Raw genomic sequence first — 22,863 nt, forward strand, 5'->3', positions numbered from 1 at the left:
TGTTCATATGTTTTTTTCATGCCCAGAGCTATCCATTTTCTGGAAGGATGTAGTCGGTGTTATTTCGGCCAAAATGGCTAGGCCAATTGTACTCACGCAACTGGATATTATGATTGGGGTTGTTGGGGTAAATAACAGACTTCGGGACTTGATGAACATACTTTTTACATGTGCCAGATTAACTATTGCCAGGGCTTGGATACAAAGCCATCCCCCCACGGTCATGGAATGGTGGCTTTTGGTTAAAGACATTTATAATATGGAAAACTCTTTGGCGATAACTAAGGGACAGAGGCAAAAACAGAAGGTACAAGAAATCTGGGGAGTAATTATGTCTTAATGACCAAACAGCAATATTGATTTTTAGTATTGTTTTTGATTGAGGCCTCATCTCATATGACTTGTCTGATATTGTGTATATATGTATTTGATGTTACTCATGATGCTAATAAAAAAAAAATATATATTAAAAAAAAAAAAAAAATGAAAGACATCTTTGTCGAATAGATGTGGGTAGTATGAATGATGTAGAAGATCTTCAGGAGAGACTTCTTTGTTAAGTTAACTACAGCACCCATAATAAATGTCAAGAATTTATTCCAGTTGTTAATCGCTTGCGTCAGTGAGTTTTGTAGAAGGACCATGTTTCATGTTTTGCACACATCCTCTTCCCTGGAAACATGAACACCAAGATATTTAAATATGGCCAGATCTACTGTTCCTACAGACTGCCATGCTGTTGCCTGGTCCTTACCCTCTGCCACTTATTTGTATACATTATGGACTTGGACCACTTATGCTGCAAACCCAGTCTTGACAAATCCCTTACTTAGTTGATTATATCAATTAATCTGTGTCACTATAGTCACCTGCAAAGTTTTGTCTATACTTGTTTAGTAATTATTTACATCTCAATACAACGTTTCTATGCACTCAGTGCAGCAACTGCAAGGGACTAAATTTAAGCAAATCGTTCTTGGTCCTACAATAAAGGAACAGTCCAGCCTGAACTGCTAGAGAGCCCTGGGGCAAATGGAGTCACACAACGAGCAAAAGAACCCCAATCTGTGCTTATCCTCTCTATACAAGTCCGCATAATGTGTAAAAAACTAAACATTTAAGGATTGAAAGGTTAAATTAATTTTTGCAACTCAAAGTTACTCTCAGCATTCTATCTTTTGCTTTCTTGTTTTTCTGGCCCGAAGACAGTTGACATTAAAATCGGAACATGCAGTACCAGGCCACACATTAGTAAATTGTGGTTGGACTATACTCCAAGGATATGGCCTTAGTGCACCGCTCAACATCTCAGCAGCTCAGTAGTGTCTCGTCAACTTGAGAACACTCCCCTTTGTGGGTGGGTTGTACGCTGCTAATCGCCACTTGCAGAATCCACTGCCAATATCAAAGTGGTTAATACGTTCTTTTAGTCAGGTTGCACAGTAGGCAAATCCCACAGCAAACAAAAACTTGCTGCTAGCCTTCTTTATGGAAGAACATCACAATCAATCAAGGTTTTTTAAAGCGTGCTACTCACCCGTGAGGGTCTCAAGGTGCTGGGGGGGCGGGGAGGGGGGGTTGCACCTCCAGTCAGTCAAAGAGCTAGGTCTTGAGGTTTTTCCTGAATTTGTGCAGGGTAGGGGGGCGTCTGATGTTGATAGCGAGCTTGTTCCAGGCCTTGGCTGCAACGAAGGAGAAGGCTCTTCCGCCTGCTCTGTTTCTGCGGATGCGGGGGTTTCTTCCAGTGTGAGGTCGGCGGAACGGAGGTCTCTTTTGGGTACGTGGAAGGAAACTCTCTCGTTGAGGTATTTGGGTCCGATGTGGAGGGATTTGTAGGCGTGGGTGGGCAGTTTGAAGGTTACTCTCTTCTCGAGTTGAGCTTCAGGCAGCTTTCTTTCAACCAGACCGCAACGTCCTTCATTCCTTCCTGGAAGCAGAGTCTGGTGTCTAGGGCGTTCTTCGTGAGGGAGAGGATGAGCTGGGTTTCGTCGGCGTATGATACTATGCTAAGCCCATGTTGTCTGATATTGGCGGCGAGGGGAGCCATGCAGAGGTTGAAGAGTGTGGGGCTGAGCGATGATCCTTGGGGCACTCCGCAGTTAATTTCTGTGGGTTCGGAGAAGAAAGGAGGGAGTCTGATCCCCTGGGTTCTGCCGGGGAGAAAGGACTGGATCCAGTTGAGGGCGGTGCCTCGTGGAGTATGGCTGCGAGAGTGCGATGTGAGACAATGTCGAAGGCTGCAGAGATGTCTAGTAGGATGAGGGCCACAGTGTGGCCCTGGTCGAGTAGCATGCGGATGTCATCGGTGGCGGCTAGGAGGGCGGTCTCGGTGCTATGGTTCCTGCGGAATCCGGACTGGGAGGGGTCTAGGATGGAGCAGGAATAGAAGGCAGACCGTAGATGACAAATATATCACCCATTTTACAGTTTAATTAACATTTATGTACCTTTTTGACCAGAGTTTAATTTTGTGTGTGTGTGTATTTATTTGCACTAAGGAGACTTTGTTTGGGATTGTTTATTTGTCTTTAGAGCCACCCAGAAATGGGATTGATGACAGTGCCAGTGAGTCCACTTCCTACAACACCAACCACCCCTCTTGGAACAACGCCTCCTTCTTCAGATGGTAAGAGTTCTTGCAACCTCTTCTAAGTCTCATTAATGATAATTGTACATGTAGGACATGTAGGACTGGGAACAAAGTTTGTCTGATCCATACTTTAAGGTTTAAATGCATATACTTCAGTTATTATGTTATTTATGATGATTGATGGATTTATTATAAAGGCAAGTATCCCTCATTTGGTATTTTTTTTAATTTGTGTCAATTCTTTTTTATTGCTGTATGGATGATATGCATCTTAATGCACCTCAATCTTATATCATTCATTCACTATCATCGATCCCCCCAGGATTATACAGTAAACCGACAATAGCAGTACACGAAATCCCTCAAGCTGTGTCATGGAGCTTCTAAAGACCACAGGGAGAAGCACGAGAAAATATTAGATTAGAGCAAGCATTACTTAGAGTAAACAAGCAAGTGACATAAATGATACACCATAATGTGCAAGGAAACTATAGACTCATCAAGTTAGCCAAATATAAAATGCAGGGGACACATTAGTTGGTGAAAACCGGGGACCAAATTTGAAAGAAATACCTCGAAAAGTAATCTTTCCTCATCTGTTTCCAAAGGACTCTGTGTGCAGTACTTTGTTCTAAAACAATACTTGAATTGAACTCTACAAGGTGAAAAATGTATATATCTATGTTAAAATCTGAAAATTACTCTAGGCTGAGTGGCAAAACTTGTAATTATCAACAGGCCAATAAATCCTTATGAGAACCCTCACACATTAATAGACTGTAATACAAAAGGATAAATTGATCACAAATCTAGGTAAACTGTATGAAACCTAGCAGGGCAATGTTATCTCAAGAAAGAGATTGAAATGAAGCACAGGTGAGCAAATTTAACCACAGTCCCGACCTCCAGGCTGCACACAAGAGGAAGAATTGCAATAAGGAAAACAGGAAAGGTATTGCCTGAAAAAAGTTGTTTTCTTTAGGGATCCCAGTTTCTGAGGGAGCTCAAAAATATCAATCCATGTAATTTCTTTCAAACGAAACAAACCCTAGGTTTTAGACTATCCCAGCAAACAAATTGGTTGCACCTTATAGAAAGCAGCGATCACTAACATACAGACTTTCTAAAATAATAAAAGATCACTGTTAACCCACTGAATATTTAGGAATACACAGAACGGCTAGGCTACGCAATCAGAAACTGAAATTAATCTGAAGAATCATTCAGACATCTAGAAAAGGCTTGCATGTGGAATTTATATGCTTACTCAGGAATGCTACCCTACAGTGTTGACAGAAACTGTAACATGAGTAACCTATTGGTTGTTCTGCTGTAATGCATTTAAGAAGCTCTGAATTTAGGGTTTATGGAGGTGGAATTAAATGTGGAAGGGGTCAGTACCAGATTCTATGTTTGGAAACCAGACTGAACGTCAAATAACATCACAAAAGTGTTGCTCAAAACATGGTAACAAACATGTACAAATGTGACAACTGGCTTCATAAATCTCTTGGTATAACTTCATGCTCTGCCTACCTCTGCCCCATGTATGACTATTGAGAAGTTGGCAAATAGCCTAACTAGACCTGATGTTAATCCTGCCCCCTGATCTGAAGCTTTAAGGTCCACTTCTGGAATTCAGTAGTTGTAGTTTTAAGTGCAATAGTCAGGAAATCTTGTCTGCAAATGTTGGTAATTTTTCACATGGCCCCACAAAATCCATAAATAAACACCTATCAAAATAGGATATATATATAGTATGCTGTGCAGTCCACTTGCTTTAAGTTATAGTTCACTGGATTCTGTTTCTGGGAGTAAAAAATGAATTCTAATCAACTCGCCGGCCTCCTTTTTAATTACAAGTTCCTGTGAGTGTACTTGAATTGGTCATAAACAGTCTTCCTTAGTGGGTCTGCTATTTTTGTGAAGGACTTCTCATTCTTTTCCCTTCGCACCTCAGGTTTTTACCACAGTTATTTTAAGTTGTTTGCTGAAAAAGACTTGAGCATATGTGTGAAATTTACTCTAAAATCTTCCAAAATCCCTTCAATCGTCCCAAATGCTGCCTTCACGGTAACCTCACAAATTCTAATATTCCCCAACCTGCTTCGGTGAGGGAAGCACCATTAGCTTCCTTCCCTGCTCCTATCCATGTACTAATTAGATTCTTGTCTTTTGGTCTGCTTTGTATTTTATTCCACCCTGCAATGTTTCGGGCCTGGATTATGATTGAATTGCTTGCTGTTGACTTGCCTATAACAACGAATACCCAGGTGAACTTCCCATTCCACAAAGTTACTGCATACTTTGAAAGTCCACAGCCTGGTCCATACTGGTCCAGATTGCAGTAGACAACCCTCTACATTTACATCTGCCTCTTTCCTGTTGCCAACCTGTGGTTATCCTACCTACCCAGTGGTGGAACCAGAAACTGCTTTTGTCTCACTTTAGAATTAAGAACTTTCTGCACTGGCACCGCATGCACAGGAGTATGTCATAAATGCAGTGCCCAATTCTTTCACATATGCACTTCTTCACCATTTTCCAAATTTTTCCTCCCATCGGTGTGGATTTGGGGACTACTGCTCTCACACTAAATGAATATCTTGCCTAGTTTTTTAACTTTTTTGTCTATATTTTGGTTTAATTTCCCACTACATATCCTCCTACCTTATTATGTAGCTCATGCTGCAGAACATCAGCTTAAACTGTTGGCCATTTGCAGCATCAGACGCACGTACCCACTGCACTCAATGATTAGGGGTAATAGTTACCCAGTGCACACCACCACTCTTTGTGCGGTAAAAGGTATGAGATCCCTTCCGAATCTTCTCACTTTCATGCTACGTGACAGTGCTCTAACCCTGAAATACATGTTGATTTCATTGCAAGGAAGAAGAATTTCGAGATAAGTAGTGGGCCTTTGCTACCAGGTGCATTACTGAACACCCTTCCTACCAGTGGGGTAGCAAGGCATCCTCCCCAAGGAAGAGAGCTGATTAGTGACACTCTGGTCTTCAACTTGGTGCTCAGATCATCCAGGAATCAGCTAGGGAAAAGGATAGAGGACAGCATGGAGGCGAAACCTGCAGTCAGATCCACAGAAAGCTGAGAGAGATGTGGCATCCCTGCTCCTTTCGGCCATGGAGTCTCCATGTCCTGAGGGAAGGACAGCCACTGAGAACTGTGTCCTTAATAGATAGACTTACTGTAGTCGGTGGATTCCTGCGAGAAGACCGTTATACAGGAGAAGTCGTTGCTAAATGCTGCTTCTCAAGGCAGTGGACTAGCAGAATAGGTGGGCCTTTTCCATTTGTGAAAGCTTTACACCAACTCCTCTGCCATCAGCCAGAAAAACACCCACCAATCAGCTCCTGTTTTTTTAGGTTGAACTTAACTATCATAGGAATGAATCTGTGAAAGGGTTGGGGACGTTTTACACTGGGCATATACATGCAAATGTACTACAAGTAGACAAACTCTGAATTTTAAATAAAGATAGGAGCATATTCTATTCCCTCAAATAAGTTTTAGGAATGCTGTGAAGTTGATAATGAAATAGAGCCACCTTTATTTGTATCTTTTCATGGCGGATCTTTCTGTCTCTCCCTCTGGTGTTCAATATGAAAATCATAGATAGAAAGACCTGCCTTCAAAGGGAATGCTTAGCCTGATTTTCGAATCCAGCCAATAATATTGGTGCCTATTTCCCCATCTCACTGATGGATTCTTGTTTCTGTTTTTCTTTGAACCTTTAATCATAAACATATCACCTGTCAGTGTTGATGTTTTGTAAGTGCAGCTTTTTTGCTTCTTTTCCATGCTTCTGCTAACTAAAGCTTCTCCTGCAGTATTATATTATTGTATTGTATTGTATTACAGCATTTATATAGTGCTTTCTAACGCGTGTGGGTTGCTGAAGTGCTTGCCTACGCGAGTAGCACGCTACTGCATGTAGGGTGTGTAGTTGGAAAGATGTTTTTGTTTTCCTATGTGGGAAGTATTTACATTTTGTGCATGAAGACCACCGAAGTGAGGTTATCGTGTATTGGGGCACAGTGCGTAGAGGTGTGTTGGATGATGAAGTGTAAGAGACAGACAGTTATATTCACCACTAATCCTTCTTGGGTTCCAGAGTAGCGTGCTACTCGACAAAAAAGCGTTTCAACACCCCATCAAGGTTAACAAGCGCTATATAAATGCAAACCTTTTTCCCTCTTCTATTCCTCCGCTATCCTTCTGAATCCAAATAACTGACTAACCTAGCCACCACTCAAATTGCTTTCATATTTCACTATACTATTTCAACACTAATCCTTTATGGGTTCCGGAGTAGCATGCTACTTGCGAAAAAGCACTTTGACGCCTTGTCAGGGGTAGTAAGCGCTATATAAAGGCAATTACAGTGCAATATGGTATTGAGTACGTTGGTGTATTTGAACAGCTCTGCAGGTCCCTTTATGGTATTTCATATGATATAGTCTGCTTAGCTGGTTACTGCCCTGAGTTGTCCAATCTGAGATTTTATGTATAGTTGTGGTCCCGAGCAGACATGGTTGGAGGGAGAGAGAAGTGGGGAGATCTATTGGGATGGACATTTTCATCATCATTCCATATACGAGTGTATTTGCAAGATATAAAGAAGCGGTCAGATTGTCTAGATATTTGAGTACTGCGGTGAATGGACTATATTAAGGTCCTCCAAACTGTTGAGTAGTATATGACATATCTCTTCACTTAATCCATGCCTGTTCATTAGGTGATGTTTGCCTTTTGGGCTGTACAGTGCTGGTGATGGACAACCCTCATAGCAGTTATGTCTTATGTGAATTTAAGAGGTATAAGTTACAATTTGTTGGTGACCATTGTGTATTATGGGTTTAGTGTTACTGTGGGCCATAACTGTTAGTTATGGAAGTACATAAGTATACAATGCCATGGCACATAATAGGTCATCCCTTTTTTTGCTTACCGGCATAACGAAAGAGGTTTGCTGTTTGAGTTGTTTGCAATTTGTGGGTTATAAGCTGAAAATTGTGCTTTAGTGTACGACTGTTTTCTGTGCTCTGGGGCCGGGATGTGAGTGGTGCTGGGATCTAGGAAATAGCCAAGTTTTCACCTCTCTTTAGAAGTGTATATGATCCTGGGTGCTTCTAATTCTGTCTGGTAGTGCATTTGTGAGCTCCCTTGTGGAATCAGTGACGACCCTGGCCGCATCTACGGCTAATTTCATGGTATTAGGTGATCTCAACCTTCACTTCAACGATCCCACTGACCAAGCAGCTCAGGATCTCCAGGGCGATTTTAAAGAGTGCGAGTTGGGCCTAATTAATTCCGGGGCCACTCACGAAAAGGGACACCTACTCGACCCGATGTTCTCCAACATTCCCCGCTTTACAGCTAGGCCGGCCCTTCCCCTTCCATGGTCAGACCACTTCATGGTATCAGCACTTTGGCAAATTGATCCTCCGCCTACAAGTGCCAAGCAGGCCTTTCTAGTGGACAGAGCCTGGTCTAGACTCACGGTTAACAACTGGACCTCCAAGCTGGAAGACATGCCCCCCCCTTCTGAGTCGGACCCAGTTAAGGCTGACGCCAATATTAACAATTGGTTATCTGCTTCGTTGGACGCTCTTATTCCCAAAAAGAGAGTTCAAAAGAGGGAGAAAAGAGTAGGTTCTGCTCCGTGGTACTCTGTAGAACTTCGCACACTCAGGAAGGGATGTAAAAGGATGGAGAGGTTATGGAGGAAGAAATGGGAATTATCGAGGAGAGAAGATTATCGGGCTGCAATGAGGGGCTATAAGTCCGCTCTTCGACAGGCGAAAGCCCGATTCTTTGAAGATCGTATTAAATCTGCCTCTAGTTCTTCTAGGGAGAGTTTCAAAGTGGTTAAAGAACTGCTTAAAGTTCCTGAGCCGGCTGCCACTTATGACAAACAAAAATGCACGGAGCTTGCTGAGTTCTTCCACACAAAAATTGAGAAGATCTTAAATTCCCTACCCCAGCCTATGCTGTTTCAGGATAATGGGAAGCAGATTTTGGGAACTCGGAGAGACAGCTTTCCATCTTGATTCCTTCGGCCCAGTATCTGCGAGCGAGGTAGCCAAAACCTTAGCATCGGTTAAAAGTGGTTCCCCCATGGACCCGGTTCCCATGAGGTTCCTCAAACAGGTAACCGCATCCATTGTGGCTCCCGTGACGGACCTAATGAACGCTTCTTTTGTCCAGGGTGTGGTGCCACCTACTTGGAAAACTGCTGTTGTGAAGGCTCTTTTAAAAAAGCCTAATCTGGACCCCACGGACCTGTCGAACTTTAGGCTCATCTCGCTGCTGCCGGGCCTCGGCAAAATCGCGAAACGGCTGGTCAACAAGCAACTGTCAGCCTTCTTGGAGTCGAATGGACTCCTCCGGGCTTCGCAGACCGGCTTTCGCCCAGGTCAGGGCACCGACACTGCCCTTTTGGCGGTCGTCGATGAAACTAGACGGATTCTGGATTCAGGAAGGTCAGTGGCAGTGATCCTCCTGGACCGCAGTGCGGCGTTTGACACCGTGAACCATCAGGTGTTGATTCGGCGGCTGGCTGAGGTAGGGGTGTCAGGGGTGGCCTTGCAGTGGCTGAGATCTTTCCTTTCCGGACGATCTTACCAGGTTCGGGATGGCTGTGAGAGCTCCAAGTCAATTCCCCTCCAGTGTGGAGTGCCACAGGGCTCTTCTTTGAGCCCTACATTATTTAATGTTTACATGGCCCCCCTGGAGGATGTAGTGTCCCCATATGACATCAAAATCGTCAGCTATGCTGACGATACGCAGCTGGTGGTGTCTTTATCCCACCTGGCCGACAACCCCGACACTTTGAACTCCTGCCTGTCGGGTGTTCATACTTGGATGGAAGAATCCTCCCTTAAACTGAACGGGTCGAAAACGGAAATATTGCTGCTGGGGAGTAAAACTCCCCTTTTCCCTTCGATTCACTGGCCGAGATGCATGGGTGTCCTCCCAGCCCCCAAAGAAGCAATTAAGAGCCTGGGAGTCTGGCTAGAACCAGACTTGTCCTTTCACACCCAAGCCAAGAAAACCGCAGGAGTGTGCTATGCCCTGCTTCGGTCGGCTCGAAAAATTTTCCCTTTCCTACCGCTAACATCGAGGAAGCTGTTGATTCAGGGTCTTATAACATCTAGACTTGACTATAGTAACGCCATTTTTCTGGGCGCCCCTGAATCCACCTTCAAGACCCTTCAGCAGGTCCAAAATGCAGCGGCAAGGCTGCTTATGGATATCCCGAGGACGCAATCAGCGAAACCGGCATTGAAGGCGCTGCATTGGCTCCCAGTACGGGAGAGAGTGACTTTTAAGGCACTTTGCACTGCCCATAAAATCCTCTCAGGGAAAGGTCCCCTCATTCTAAAAAACCTAGTTATTCCATATAAAGCAAGCAGAACGCTGCGATCTGATCGGAAACATCTCTTGCTAGTCCCTAGAGTCAAAAAGGCCCGTACGGGTGGGAGAAGATTCTCATTTAATACAGCAAAGATTTGGAACTCGCTTCCTCTAAAACTACGCGCCGAGTCTTGCACACTGCGTTTCCGCAAAGGTCTTAAAACCTTTTTGTTCCCCGTTTAGTGCGTTACTTCTGTCCCCCAGGACCATCGGATGTTGTCTGGAAAAGCGCTGGGATGCCCAAGGGTAACTGCGCGCTATATAAGATTTTAAATAATAATAATAATATAATAATTTCAGAGCTTGTCAGTTTGTACTCAGAAAGCAGTGCCTCCTTGAGATTTCTTATGTTAAGGTGGTATGATGATATGTGTGTGTTATGGTTCTGTCTTTACTGCTCCTGTTTGGCTGCATCAGAGACTGGCGTGTGAGCATTTGTGAGTACTTCCAAATTTACTTTTTTGCTGCAAAAAAAGGCTTCTCAGTGTGAAAACATTTCTCACCTCAAAAACCTGGTGTATGTTTATTGCATTATCATGCACAGTAGATTATTGGTATGAGCATTTGAGGAATTTTTCAAAACATGTATATTTATTGATTAGTTGAACTTTGAGACATAATACAAGTGATCAAATAACCAATTATTCTAATCAAGTTTCTCCACTTCCCCTTAATAGTGTACAAATGTACAGAAGTACCTCAGTCCCAAGCGGGACAGGGTGAGGTGAAAGCCTCAGTTAATCCTAAATATTTACAGAAACTTCAACAAAATACATTTCTCTAAAATTCCCTGTAAAACCGTGGCACAAATTATACTAGAGGCCTCGCCTAAACTGCAAGTATCGATTTGAAAGGTTAGTCAGATTGACCTGCATCAATTATCTGTTCCTGTCTCTATGCAGAAGCTAAGAAACCCATGGCTATTTCAGGCAAGGTGACCCAATCCTACTGCAATATCTGGCTAGGCAACAGGGTGTGCTTCTTGCTATGTAACATGGTGCTTCAAGTTTTATAGGTGTCTACTTGTTTTTAATATACTGAAGTTATATCCTCTGTTCCTGGGTGACCTGGCTAAAGTCTAGACAAAAGTGCTAATCTGTTGCCACCAACAATTCTTTTTTGCTTCTGGTTTGCTGACTGTTTCACTATATTGTTCTCAGTGTGTTTCCCAGGTTAGAAATGTCTGTACCCGACCCAACCGCCTGCCTCCAAGGCCTCTGCTTTGGGAGCCTCATCATCTTTAGCATTTCAGAAATGTACGTATAGTTTCCCAGAGTACCTCTGAAGAAGGAAAGCACTGGATTGTTTTTCCATGTCCGCTCCTTCTCCAGCTGGTGGTATCACTCAAGATCTTTATCTTGCTGCCTCTTGTGGCACAGAACAAGACTACCAATTTAGACTAATGATGCAGCAAGTAAACAATAGCTCATCTCATGCTGAGTAAGGCCACTCCTGCTCAGTCTCAACTGCAGTAACTCGTTCATTAACCACTTGGCTGCTAAGGGTGTGCGAGGGGTTCCATTGACTTTCCATTGAAATCAATGGAAAGTCCATGACGAGTTACCCTTGTCATTAGCGCTGAAGTGGTTAAGCCTCTACTCTGAACTCTGAACTCTGCATTTCAGTCTCGAGCAAAGGACATTCCACTTATTGTTTGTTCCTATAGTTTGCTTAGTTCGTTGCAATTCATGCTGGATCCCTGTTGACACTGGGTACGCGCCATGATTTATTATTACAAAAAAACAAAAAGTAATGGATGGAATGCCCCAATGAAACTCCGCCCTTGGCAATCCGTATGGGCAGCATTCACTCCAGTATTATTTGCATATGGCTAGCCTGTCTGATGTGCTACAGTAGACGAAAATCTACGGACTGGAATGTGGGCCGAAGTTACTGCCAGTGATTGAGACTACTGCAAGCATTCCTTCCACCACTGCGCAGTTTGTCACATGATGCATTAAATGCATTGGGCTTGGCCACCTGTCTGCATGATCTCTCTATACAAGAGGTCTTTGTAGTGCTGCATCTTTAAAGGAAGATCTGCTTCTGGCACTCCAGACCAGTTGATATCTCAGTGGTCCTTTCCTTTCCCATCTTCCTCAAAATTATGCAAGGAACTCTTCGAACTTCAATGGGAGAGAATGTAGCTAAATGGCTAGGGCAGTTGACCTCTGAGCTTGGAAGCCGGGTTCGGGTCTCGGCAGGGACGCTTAACATTCTGTGATTCTGGGTAAATCACTTAATCTCCCCGTGCCTAACAAAAATGAAGGTGTTCGTTTGTAACGTAACTGGTGCTCGTGTAAGTGCTCCTATACCTTCGGGTCTAATTCGCGCTATATAAACCTCCCCAAAAAAACAAATGTAGCAAGATGCTTACCCAGACAGGCACTGTGTGGGCTCCACACTCCTCCTACGTGGCATTTCCTCATCTTCTTACCAATGCCACTACTGTTTGTGGTGCATGACATAAGATTATAAGTTTGCCTTAGGGTTCTCTGCAGAATGGTGCTCACTCCTGGGCTCTGGCTTCTTTCCCATTGGCCATTTTTGCCTTTGAGGTAGAAGGGAGGACCATCTCTCAAACTCCACAATCAAAGAACAACACTTGTACTCAGTAATAGATGCAAGAAAGTTTGAGTTTAAACCGAGATTGGGAAGGAGATTCAGCCTCAGCAGATATGCGCAAATCAGCCTTAATCTGCACCATGCCAACATGCTTGTCTGTGCTTTAAATGGAAATAAAGAAGTGCAGGTACTCACTATTTAGACTACCTGATTTCTCCCAAGGCGTGCATGTACTCTCCCATTAAATGTGTTGTAGCAGTGCTGAGAAGTGCATTAACTCTCCCTTTCAAATTAAAGTGCAGGTACTCAGTACTCGATAGTACCTGCCCAATTAAAGGATTGTGCATAGTGACCAAGACTGATCTTCTCCAGGCAGGTTTGGGAGTAAGAGAGGGTTCTTCACTCGCTCCACCATGAAAAAAAACTAACAAGCCGTGGTATTTGCAGATAGTTCATGTAAGTTCCGCCACAGAGACTGTGTGAGATACACAACTCTGTGGATGCAGAGTGTGTTTATATTTGTGCCACAACACGTAGAATGCCTGGCTGATAGAATATGCCCATGGAAAATCATATGCATTTGTGTTGAGATACACGCCCAACAGCGTTTCTGGGCCAGTTAGAGTCCATCAATAATTTATGCTACTACTAGTGTGGAGTTAAATGTGCAATAAGCCAGCCTGCCATATGTGCAAATTAGGTTTTCCAATCTTCTTCTCAATATGGCATATTGCTATATTGACTCTACCTAAAACGGTTCAGAGTGACACCGTGTCAATATGTGAACAATAAGGGTACCTTCTTTTTCCCTCCCTCAGAGTAGGAAAGTGTACCTCCCACTCCATCTTCAGGCTCTAACCACCACATAATGAAACCACCTACACTGATATGTGGTAAAGGAGTTTTCCATTAGATAAATGATTGTCAGTGTAGGTTTGGTTCAGTTAGCATAACCAGGCTGCAATAGGTTGGATTAAAAAGCAAATATTTAATATATGGCTCTATATATAAAGCAAAAAGTAGGGTGATAGGGGACACCCCTGTCTTTTCCTCGAAATCCTGGGATAGATTTGGTATTAAACAGCTTACTCATTTGTATAACACTGCTGGGTTCCGCACGTTTATAGATCTGCAAACATCATTTGGTCTCCCGAAAAATATGTTCTACAAATATCTTCAGTTTAGGGATTACCTATTAGGATCTAAGAGGATAAAACAACTTACGGTCTCAGATTTATTGCAATATATGCATTCAGATTTAAAATTGACCATTAGTAAAGCATATCAGATACTTTCCCAAACTTGGGAGGATGATTACCCTAAGATAGCACTTAAATGGACTGGGATATTGGGCCAAGCTGTTAACTCGTCTGAGATAGAAGAATCAATGGAGAATTTAAATAGCACGGTTCACTCTATCAACCTTAAATTGCAACAATTCAAAACAATGTTTATGCTTTACTATACACCGGAATGTATAGCTAAATGGATAGATCCTACCAATATAAATACAAATGATAAATGTAAGTGTGCTAAGTGTGGAATGATAGCTGCAGATATTTTACATATGTTTGTTACAAGATGTTATAGCTGATCGCTTAAGCATCGATCTTTACTTAGCAGAGAAAGAGATTATGCTTGGTTATAAGGCAGATATACCTCTTAGATTAAGATCTCTAATATCAATTATGCTTGTAACTGCACGCCTTTGTGTTGCCCGTACTTGGATATCTATAATTTCTCCTAAAACTTTTGAATGGTGGGCAGCATTAAGGGATATCTTAGAAAAAGAGATGGCTATAGCTAAGGGCAGAGGCATACGGTCAATGAAGAAGTTCTATCGTAGTTGGGGACCTTTGATAGATTAAGTTAGGATGAATATCCACTTTTGTAATTTTTCTTTATACTCTTATCTGTTTACTTATTGATTTAAGTATAATGGCATCTTCTTTTGTTCCTGCTGTTTATGTACTTATCAATGTATGATTATGTTTCATGTATTATGATGATATGATTGCTTTGTTATTACAATGCTTACTCTCCAAAAAAATAAAAATATTTTTTTTAAAAAGAAAAAAAAGAAAAGTGAACTTGGAAGATGTATGTCCGCCAAGCTCCACTCGTTGCTCCCTGTCACGAAGAAAGGAGTTCAGAAGGGCCAAATCCTTGCCCCTGATCCCTACAGAAAACAAACGATTTATTAGGAGATCATATCCACCGTGTCGAATGCCACCGAGAGGTCCAAGAGCGTCAGGGCAGTCTTCCCACCCTTATCGAAGACCTCTCCTATTTCCTCTGACACGTTAATCAGGGCCAGCTCGGTGCTGTGCTGGCTTCTAAAACCATATTGGGCATTGTCTAGGAGATTATTGTCGTTTATGAACTGGTTAAGTTCTGTATTCATGGCTTTCTCTACGACTTTAGCTGGAAGGGGTAATCGGGAGATAGGCCTGTAGTTGCTAGGATCAGTATTATCCAAGTTAGTTTTTTTCAGAAGTGGGAGGATAGATGCCTTCTTCCATGGTATCGGAAAATACCCATTGGAGAAAATACAGATAAAGATGTCAGTGAGGTAGCTAGTTGTAACCCCCAAGACCAGGTGGAGGATCTTAGGTGGTCAAGGGTCCCAGGAGGAGCCTAAACTCGTCTGGCCAAGAATTGTCATGACCTGTGTTTCCGAGAGGGTGTTGAAAGCATAGAGACAAGAACTAGAGGCTACTGGCATACCTTCACCACTCGGACCCTCTAACGTGGTGGAAGGGTGGCCATTTGAAAGCCCTCACGTCCCCTGGCGGGTGGATAGAAATAAGTCAGAGACTGTTTTGACTTTGACTTGATAAGAGTCTGCTAGCCGGTTGCAAAAGTCTTTATATACTATTTTTCTGACCAGGGAGTTTACTCAGCTTCTACACTGTGGAGAAGAGCTCTTTGGTGGAGTTAAGGGATGCGCTAATTTTGGCTGAGTAGTGCTGGGTTTTTTTGTTAAGATTTTTTCTTTGTACTCGGCAACCGCTTTTTGGTATACGATCTTATCATCGTGGGCATAACGCAAATGCCATTTTCTTCCAGCCTTCGACATGCTTGCTTAAGTAATCTCAGGCCATCGTTGAACCATGGCTCAGATGGACAAGTCCTTTTATTAGTTCTACTTTTTAGGGGGGCAATGTTGTCGAGAGTGTCGATAATCCAGTTGTGAAAGGTAATTGTGGCCCCATTCAGGTTCACTGGAAGCCTCGGTTTAGAGAGGTGTAGGTGGCTGATGACATTTTCTGTGGTAATTTTATGCCAAGGGCGTTTCCTAAAAGTGGGTGGGAGGGATGGCCCTGGTTCAGTTATCATCTCTGGACTGATGCTGAACATCACCACTGAATGGTCTGACCAGGTTAGAGGAATAACCGAGAGAATTTTAAGATAGGGATTGTCGGAAAAAATGCCATCCGGGGTATGGCCTGCCTTGTGAGTAGGACTATCCACTAATAGTGTGAGGCCGACACTTCCCATCAAGTCAATGAGGGCAGCCTCCCCTTTGGATGCTACGTTTTCAAGTTGCAGATTAGTCCCCTAAAATCGTGAAGTCAGAAAATAGGACTTTGATATCTAGCAGTTGGCAGGTATTATATAATAAAATTAGCACCCTGACCTGGGGGTCTATAGAGAAGCACCCTGTTAAAGGAGAACCGGCTTGTCAAGGTGATCTTGAATATCAGTGCTTCACAGTTTTAATGAGGTTTGGATGGGTTCAAAGGAGACTTTCAGCTGTTCCTGAAAAATGATTGCAAGCCCACTGCCCCTTTTATGAGGCCGGTCTAGTCTGGAAATAGCAAAGCCAGGAGGTATAGCCAAAATAAAATCTGGGTCAGATGCAGTGTCAGCCCAAATTGCAGTAATGAATGCTAGGCTCAGACCCTTAGAATCGATCAAATCAGCGAATGCCAGTGCATTTTTTTTATCAACGACCGTACGTTGATAAGTACAGCTTTAAATGTGTCTTTCCCAAGCGGGTGGAGGTAACAGTTATGGAATTTACGCCACATGAAGTGTGTGATGCTTTGAAGGGGGGGTGTGCCCTTAATTTTGTGGTCCGTTGGGGAAAGTTGACAAAGAGGGCAGGATCTCAGAACTAAATGTTTCCTTGGTTTGAGAGTGGGATCAGGGCAATAGGAGCCTGTATCGCGAAACCGGATCAGCTCCCCTCGTCAAAATTGTAGAACGAATGCAGCTTCATGATATAAAGCACTAATTATGTTCTCCTGGTGTATGAGGCCTTTTTCACTTTGCCCCGTGCAGCTCCCGACTCCTGACCTCACTCACAGCTCTGAGGAAACGAATGGAACACAGATTGAAAATCCAAAAAAAGAAAGTCAAAAAGAGATGTTGGTCCACCACATGTTGTAAACGTCTGCCAGTCTAGAGCACCCAGATAATAAAGGTCCTGGAATAACTCACTAGGCCTCGCACTGCAGTCCAGTCCAGGGTTTTCTCCTCTGCCCTTCGGATTCATCCACTTTTTGCCTATTCAAATCCTTTTCCTTTCCTAGCGTCTGTTCGCTGTTTGTCAGAATCGTTCTTATCTTCCACTGCTCCTTCGCTTTTTGCCCATGCTCCTAAATTCTGTGATTCTAGCATCTCTGTGTATGTGCACCACATGAGGGGGAGCTAGCGTGTCACAATGTGTGCATATGTTATGTCAGTTTCCTAAAGCTGCAGGCTCCATGCTGGATAGTGAGAATGAATGGCATAGAAGGCCTGCCCTTCCATTCTACCCCGCCACCCCAAAAGACAGCTCACTTGGGCTTTATCTAAAGCAAAACCCAGAAGTGGTCAGTGCCTTACCCCAGAATGAGTTTAGACGGATCACCTCTTCGTTGTAGGTGATTTCTGATATTTAAATGTCATTTTACTCGTTTTAGATGTCCTTTTTGCAGTAATACAAAGCAAGACACCGTCCTACGAAGTCTTACCAAAACATGAGTAGCAGCTGCGGTCCTTGGCCACCCATAATTCACGCCCATGCTCAAATATATGTTGAGATTCCTTCTCAGTTTTAAGGCTTTTCACGTGTCTGTACTGTGGTGGCCATTTTGTAGAGCGATCCACCCAGTGGCTGATTAACCCTATAGTAGGAGAGAAAGAGTCTGCAGTTTGATGTGATGAGCAAAACTGATTCCTCAAAGTGTTAGAGGCAATTTAAATGCGATCATCAGGTTTAGCAAAAAGCGGGGCAAAATAGGTGTGCCTAAGGGAGAAGATTCGTATTATTTTTCTATCAAGGCAATCTGTCGCCTTCTAATTTTTAGCCCCCGTCCTTATGCAAGGGATTAAATCAAAAGTATAAACTGATTAATCGGGGTGTTTATCTTTATAATAAGTGATTTCCCTGGCCGACGCTAAATTTCTGCTCAAATGTTTTCTCTCTAAAATATAAATTGATGTAGCTTAGTGGTGATAATATCCAGGACTTGAATAGTCCTACATTTTGAAATGTAAGATTTAGGTCACTTTAATGTTCCTTCCGTCCATAAAAAGCTTTCCTTCTCAATGAATATATCTGTCTTGTTTCCATGGATATCGAAGGGCTCCAATAACACTGCACACTTCACGGAGGATTTTTAGAGCTTTCTTGCTGTCAGCTTTTTCAGTGCTAATAGTCCCTCCCACGCAGTTCATTATACATGTGCCTAAAAAGCATGCTTACCTATATTTATTTCTGTTTTCAATAAAGGATGTTCTTTTTAAAATTCATGGAAGACTCCCATCTTTGCAGATTTTTTAAAAACGTCTTCTCTGCAGTTGAATCGACCTTTTCATATGAAGGTGCACATAACTTCCTGCTGTGAGACTTCAGCATTATTGAGGCTTCGTATTTTTGTCAGGACTTGGCAGAATAAGTGGTTTGTTGCTACTGTACGACACATTTCTTTTTTCCGAGCGTCCTGTTTAATCTGTTCATGTTTATATATGTTGCGTATCACACACATTCGTTGGGATTCGATCGTTGCTTTTTTTTTTGGAGTTGGTGAAGTGCAAATTGGTTTCTAAAGCAGAACGTCACCATGCATAATATACAGTGATTGAGGGATGCCGGTGGGACACACCGGCACTCATTTTTGGGCGCCGTTTTCCATGAAACTTTGACCTAGAGCAAGAGAGTGAAAAAGCCACAAGTGGGAAAGAAGAAGAGAAAGCGAGAAAATCTTGACAAAGGGCGAAAGGAGGAACGTGCAAAAGAAAGATAGAGGGACAGGGAGTGTCTGATGGTGAACTAAAGAGGAATGAGGTGGAATCAAGACTTCTCATACTTGATATTGTTATGTGCCCAGGTTAGACCAATGTAGCGAAGCAGCTCATTTCTTACATTGTCCTATTTTTCACAATAACATTTCTGCCGTGACCTTTTGCACATTTTTGTGTGCATGACAATGTTGGATTAGTTTCTCTGAAACTACTTTGTTTACACATCTAGCGTGTCACAACATTATCACGATACTTCGAACATCATACACAAGGCCCTTCTAGGCACTGTGTACAAATGCCGTTCTGTCTTCATCCACGGGGAGATAGGGCTATCTGCATATCCATAACTTCGCTAATCTATAAGCACATCGCAAGGCTGCTTTCTATTATAAAAAAGCATCCCAAAAGATTAGCAGAGGAGGCACTTCAGCTGACACTGATGGTCCCTGCATGATGAGACTGCACCACGCAGCATTCTGACATCTCCGTGAGGGGGTGTCTAATTTGTGACCCAGACAGGATACTACATTCTCTCCCACCAGGTAATGGGCCTGGATCGTCCCTTGGGGGGATTCTTAGCTTTACACCTATACACACTCTAGGTACACTTAGAGTAGGGTTCTCATAGTAGGAGTACGCCTGATTACTTCTTTGTTTATGTGCCTGGATATGTACACTGTTTTAGCACCATGGTAGAACTATATCTACTATTTACGCTTTTGGTGCTTGCAATCACTTTTATCTGCTGCTGTCACCTGATTATCGCAGCACATGTATTCTCTACAAGAATAACATTGGTTCAATAAATATATTGAAAACATCCCACTGTGTATTCTCTGTATATTTATTTGAGCACAGGTAAGCGCGAGTGACGAAGCAAAAGGTTTTGATCTGTTTCCACAATCCCTGTGGGGTCAGAGTTGTCATGTTCAGTAGTTTCCATAAACAATTTGCTACCTGGTAAGGATAGGGGGCTTATGGTGGCACTGTGAGCTAGCCGGTCTCTAGGCCAACATATCCTGTAGGAGGACCCGGAATCAGTCTAGTCACCTCACCCAAAGCTTATGTTGTCCAACAAACGTGCAGGTCCTATGGATTAGTGGGAACTGCATGACTGTATTAGGCACCCCAACTGTTGATTGAACTGGCCGCGGCTGTCTGAACAAAACTTTGGGCCCCAGCACTTACGGGCTGATCCAGAGTTTGGTGGAGAGGGTACTCTGTCAAACTCAAGGACCATCTGCAAATTGTGAGGTGGGCAGACCTGAAGTTTGTCGACAATAGAACCTACTTCTGCTCCATTGTCGACCTACTCCAATGACATCCCAACAGAGTAGTGGCCGCGGAAGTTAGACATCTGACGTCCGCTCGATTTAGAGTGGATGGTTGGATGTATTTTTTTTTTTATTGTCCATTACTGCCAGGTTAAACTTGACAGTGAGGGAGACAGTAAAAATAAAAACAAAATACCCGCACACCATGGGAGTTTTCCCCGATGGTGTGCGGGTATTTTGTTTTACATTTTTCAGTGCAAACTCCAGCTTTGTTATTTGAAAAATGTAAAATATATGTAAACATTTAATTAACACCCGTGATGTTTACAGCATTGATAGAAACTGCTGCAAAAGCAGTTTCTGCTAATATTAATATTAAGAGAGTGCTACTCAGTCCTCCACCTCTCTTCCCCCAGTGACTGACGGAGGACCATCTCACCTTTTTAGCAGCAGGATGTACTAGCACTTTTGCCCAAAGGGGCTGTTGAGAGCGTGCCAGCTAACAAAAAAAGAAAGTTCCTTCTCCTGGAAGTCAATGATGTTAAGATCCCAAATAGGGGATGATTCACAATAAAGGAATGGGTTGCAGTGTTACACCGATTACCAAATTTACACCTAGGTGTGTGTGGACCATAAAGATACCATTAAAACCATGAAACATATCAGTTTGTTAAAACATTTTCATACATTTATTAGAATGAGTAAACTTAGGTAGTAGCATGTACAAGTCATATACACAATTGTTTTCACACTTTAAAAAAATGTCCAAAAAGTATTTAAAAAGCATTTAAAACTTCACTAATTTAGCACTTAAGCATAAACATTACATCATCATATTACAATGGATTATTACAGGAACGAAATTGTCGACGTGGCGTTTCGGTGCCTTTTTCTATTCTGCACCTTCTTCAAGGACTCGTTCACAGCTTAATATTTTCTATAAAAACATATCATAATACATATCGTTAGGTCCAGACTTTTTTTACAACACTTGCACTTAGATTTATATCACATTTAAACTATTATCCCTCTATTTGGTAACCCCGAACACTTTGTAACCCAGGTCATATGTTACTATATTCTCATATCTTTAGCGAGAGTAGTAGTGGATTTTGTCGTCACTGGTTTAATGTCCATGTCATGGTTTTGTTTTCATTGACATGAATTGGCGAACGATTAGCTTTTCGTGCCAAACAGATTTTTATTTTTGTTATTATAGGCCAATAGGTTTAGTGTTATTATTTCCAACCCATTGTTTTCCGTTAACTTACCCAGGTTTAGTCTTTCCTGGTTTTGTTGTTGTAGGTTTATGTGAGCACGTTTCCCTCTGCTCAGGTTTCTTTCATCCTATATACTATAGAAAAGATATGTCTAGTTTTAGATGGCTCTATTTGTTCAGTGAGTATTATAGTTTAAAGGAGCATTCATGCATAACTCTACCTTATATCTGAGATATGTTGAAACATTCCTCGGGTTTTGAAGAAAATGAACCAACTTCAATCCTATTACTGGATACATTTGTATTATGAGGATGGTCTGTTTGTTAATAAATTTACAACAATCAACATTTGTCAATGTTTATTATTTTTTTATTTATCATATATTTTTCTCCATACCTAATCGGTATCGTTAATTCAAGTTAGACAAGTTAAGAGTAATCACAGGTAAGTTACAGTTTCTCTAAAGTGAAGATTCACTTTTAGGTTGCATGTGATTATCCCTCCCTAGCATCTCTGATTTTTCAAAGTTAAAAATATTTTCCCACGCTTACCGGTCCTATTTTCTTGATCGTTATGGTAGTTAGGGGGACGCCTCTGGGAGCTACCTTATGCTGTTCCGTCCACCACTTTCTCTAAAGGGCAAAGGATGTTGCTAGTTAGTTTTTAATTTATTTATATTTTTATTTTTACTGTCCTCACTCAGAGAGCTTGTACTACGTACTGATTTCCTTACCTCTGTGCAGACAGGAATCTTTTAGTGATTAACTCTTGCATGTATTCATCATGGAGTCAAGGGTCACTTTCTTTGAGCTGCATTTAAAATTAGCTGTTCAGTCTGGAGAAAATAATAGAGTATAATATTTACTTCTTTTTCTATATAAGAGCTAGCTTCTATCTGTTATAACTACTAAGATTTTTGGCAGAGAAACCCTTCTCCTACTTACTTCTAGCTGGTAGCTGATCTGCGTAGCGTCCTCCTCATCCCAAGGTTGGTTTTGAATGGCTAGCTCTTGTTCTGTGACTGGCATTTATACTATCCTAAATTGGTAGATTGTAATCACCTGTTTGGTATTCTTGATGATTCGAGTATGTTTAGGGATGGATGAGGCGAGCCAGTCGCCATCTTGTAGTGTGTGTTTGTTAATGTCCTCAAATCCCACAGGTTGTTTAATACGGGCTTGTGGGCTCTTATACTGTTATTTGTCTATTTGTTAGTAATACTGTAGAAATGTTATTTAGTAACGTCTCGTTCCTTTTGCCAGTGTTCGTTTTAACGTTAATATTAAAATTCAACTTAAAATTAATCGGCAGGCCTGTTGTTCTTTCTCCTTATCTGTTTTTGGAGGATTCTAATTTGTTTGGCGCCTCTGTTTTAGTTTGCCAGGTTTAACATCGGTTAGTGTTTGCATAAACTCGATGTATTCCGGCCGATTCTCCGCGCGGCCGCCATTTTGGAACGGGAACAAGGAACCAAAACGGTCTGTCGTATTCTCCTAGATACTTTATAGTGGTTATTTGTTAGCTCCATGTAGGATGTTTG

At 42.3% G+C, this 22,863-nt stretch overlaps 1 protein-coding gene across 1 annotated transcript in view; it reads left to right on the top strand.

The window, feature by feature from the left end:
- Positions 1-22,863, top strand: part of ARMH3 (armadillo like helical domain containing 3) — a 693,715-nt gene that overhangs the window by 306,608 nt on the left and 364,244 nt on the right. Inside the window, exon 14 of the mRNA XM_078643614.1 lies at positions 2,533-2,626. Coding sequence (XP_078499740.1) covers positions 2,533-2,626 — 94 coding nt within the window. The remainder of the gene's footprint in view (positions 1-2,532; positions 2,627-22,863) is intronic.

This window comes from Lissotriton helveticus, chromosome 5_1 (assembly GCF_964261635.1).
Source record: "Lissotriton helveticus chromosome 5_1, aLisHel1.1, whole genome shotgun sequence".
NCBI lineage: Eukaryota > Metazoa > Chordata > Amphibia > Caudata > Salamandridae > Lissotriton > Lissotriton helveticus.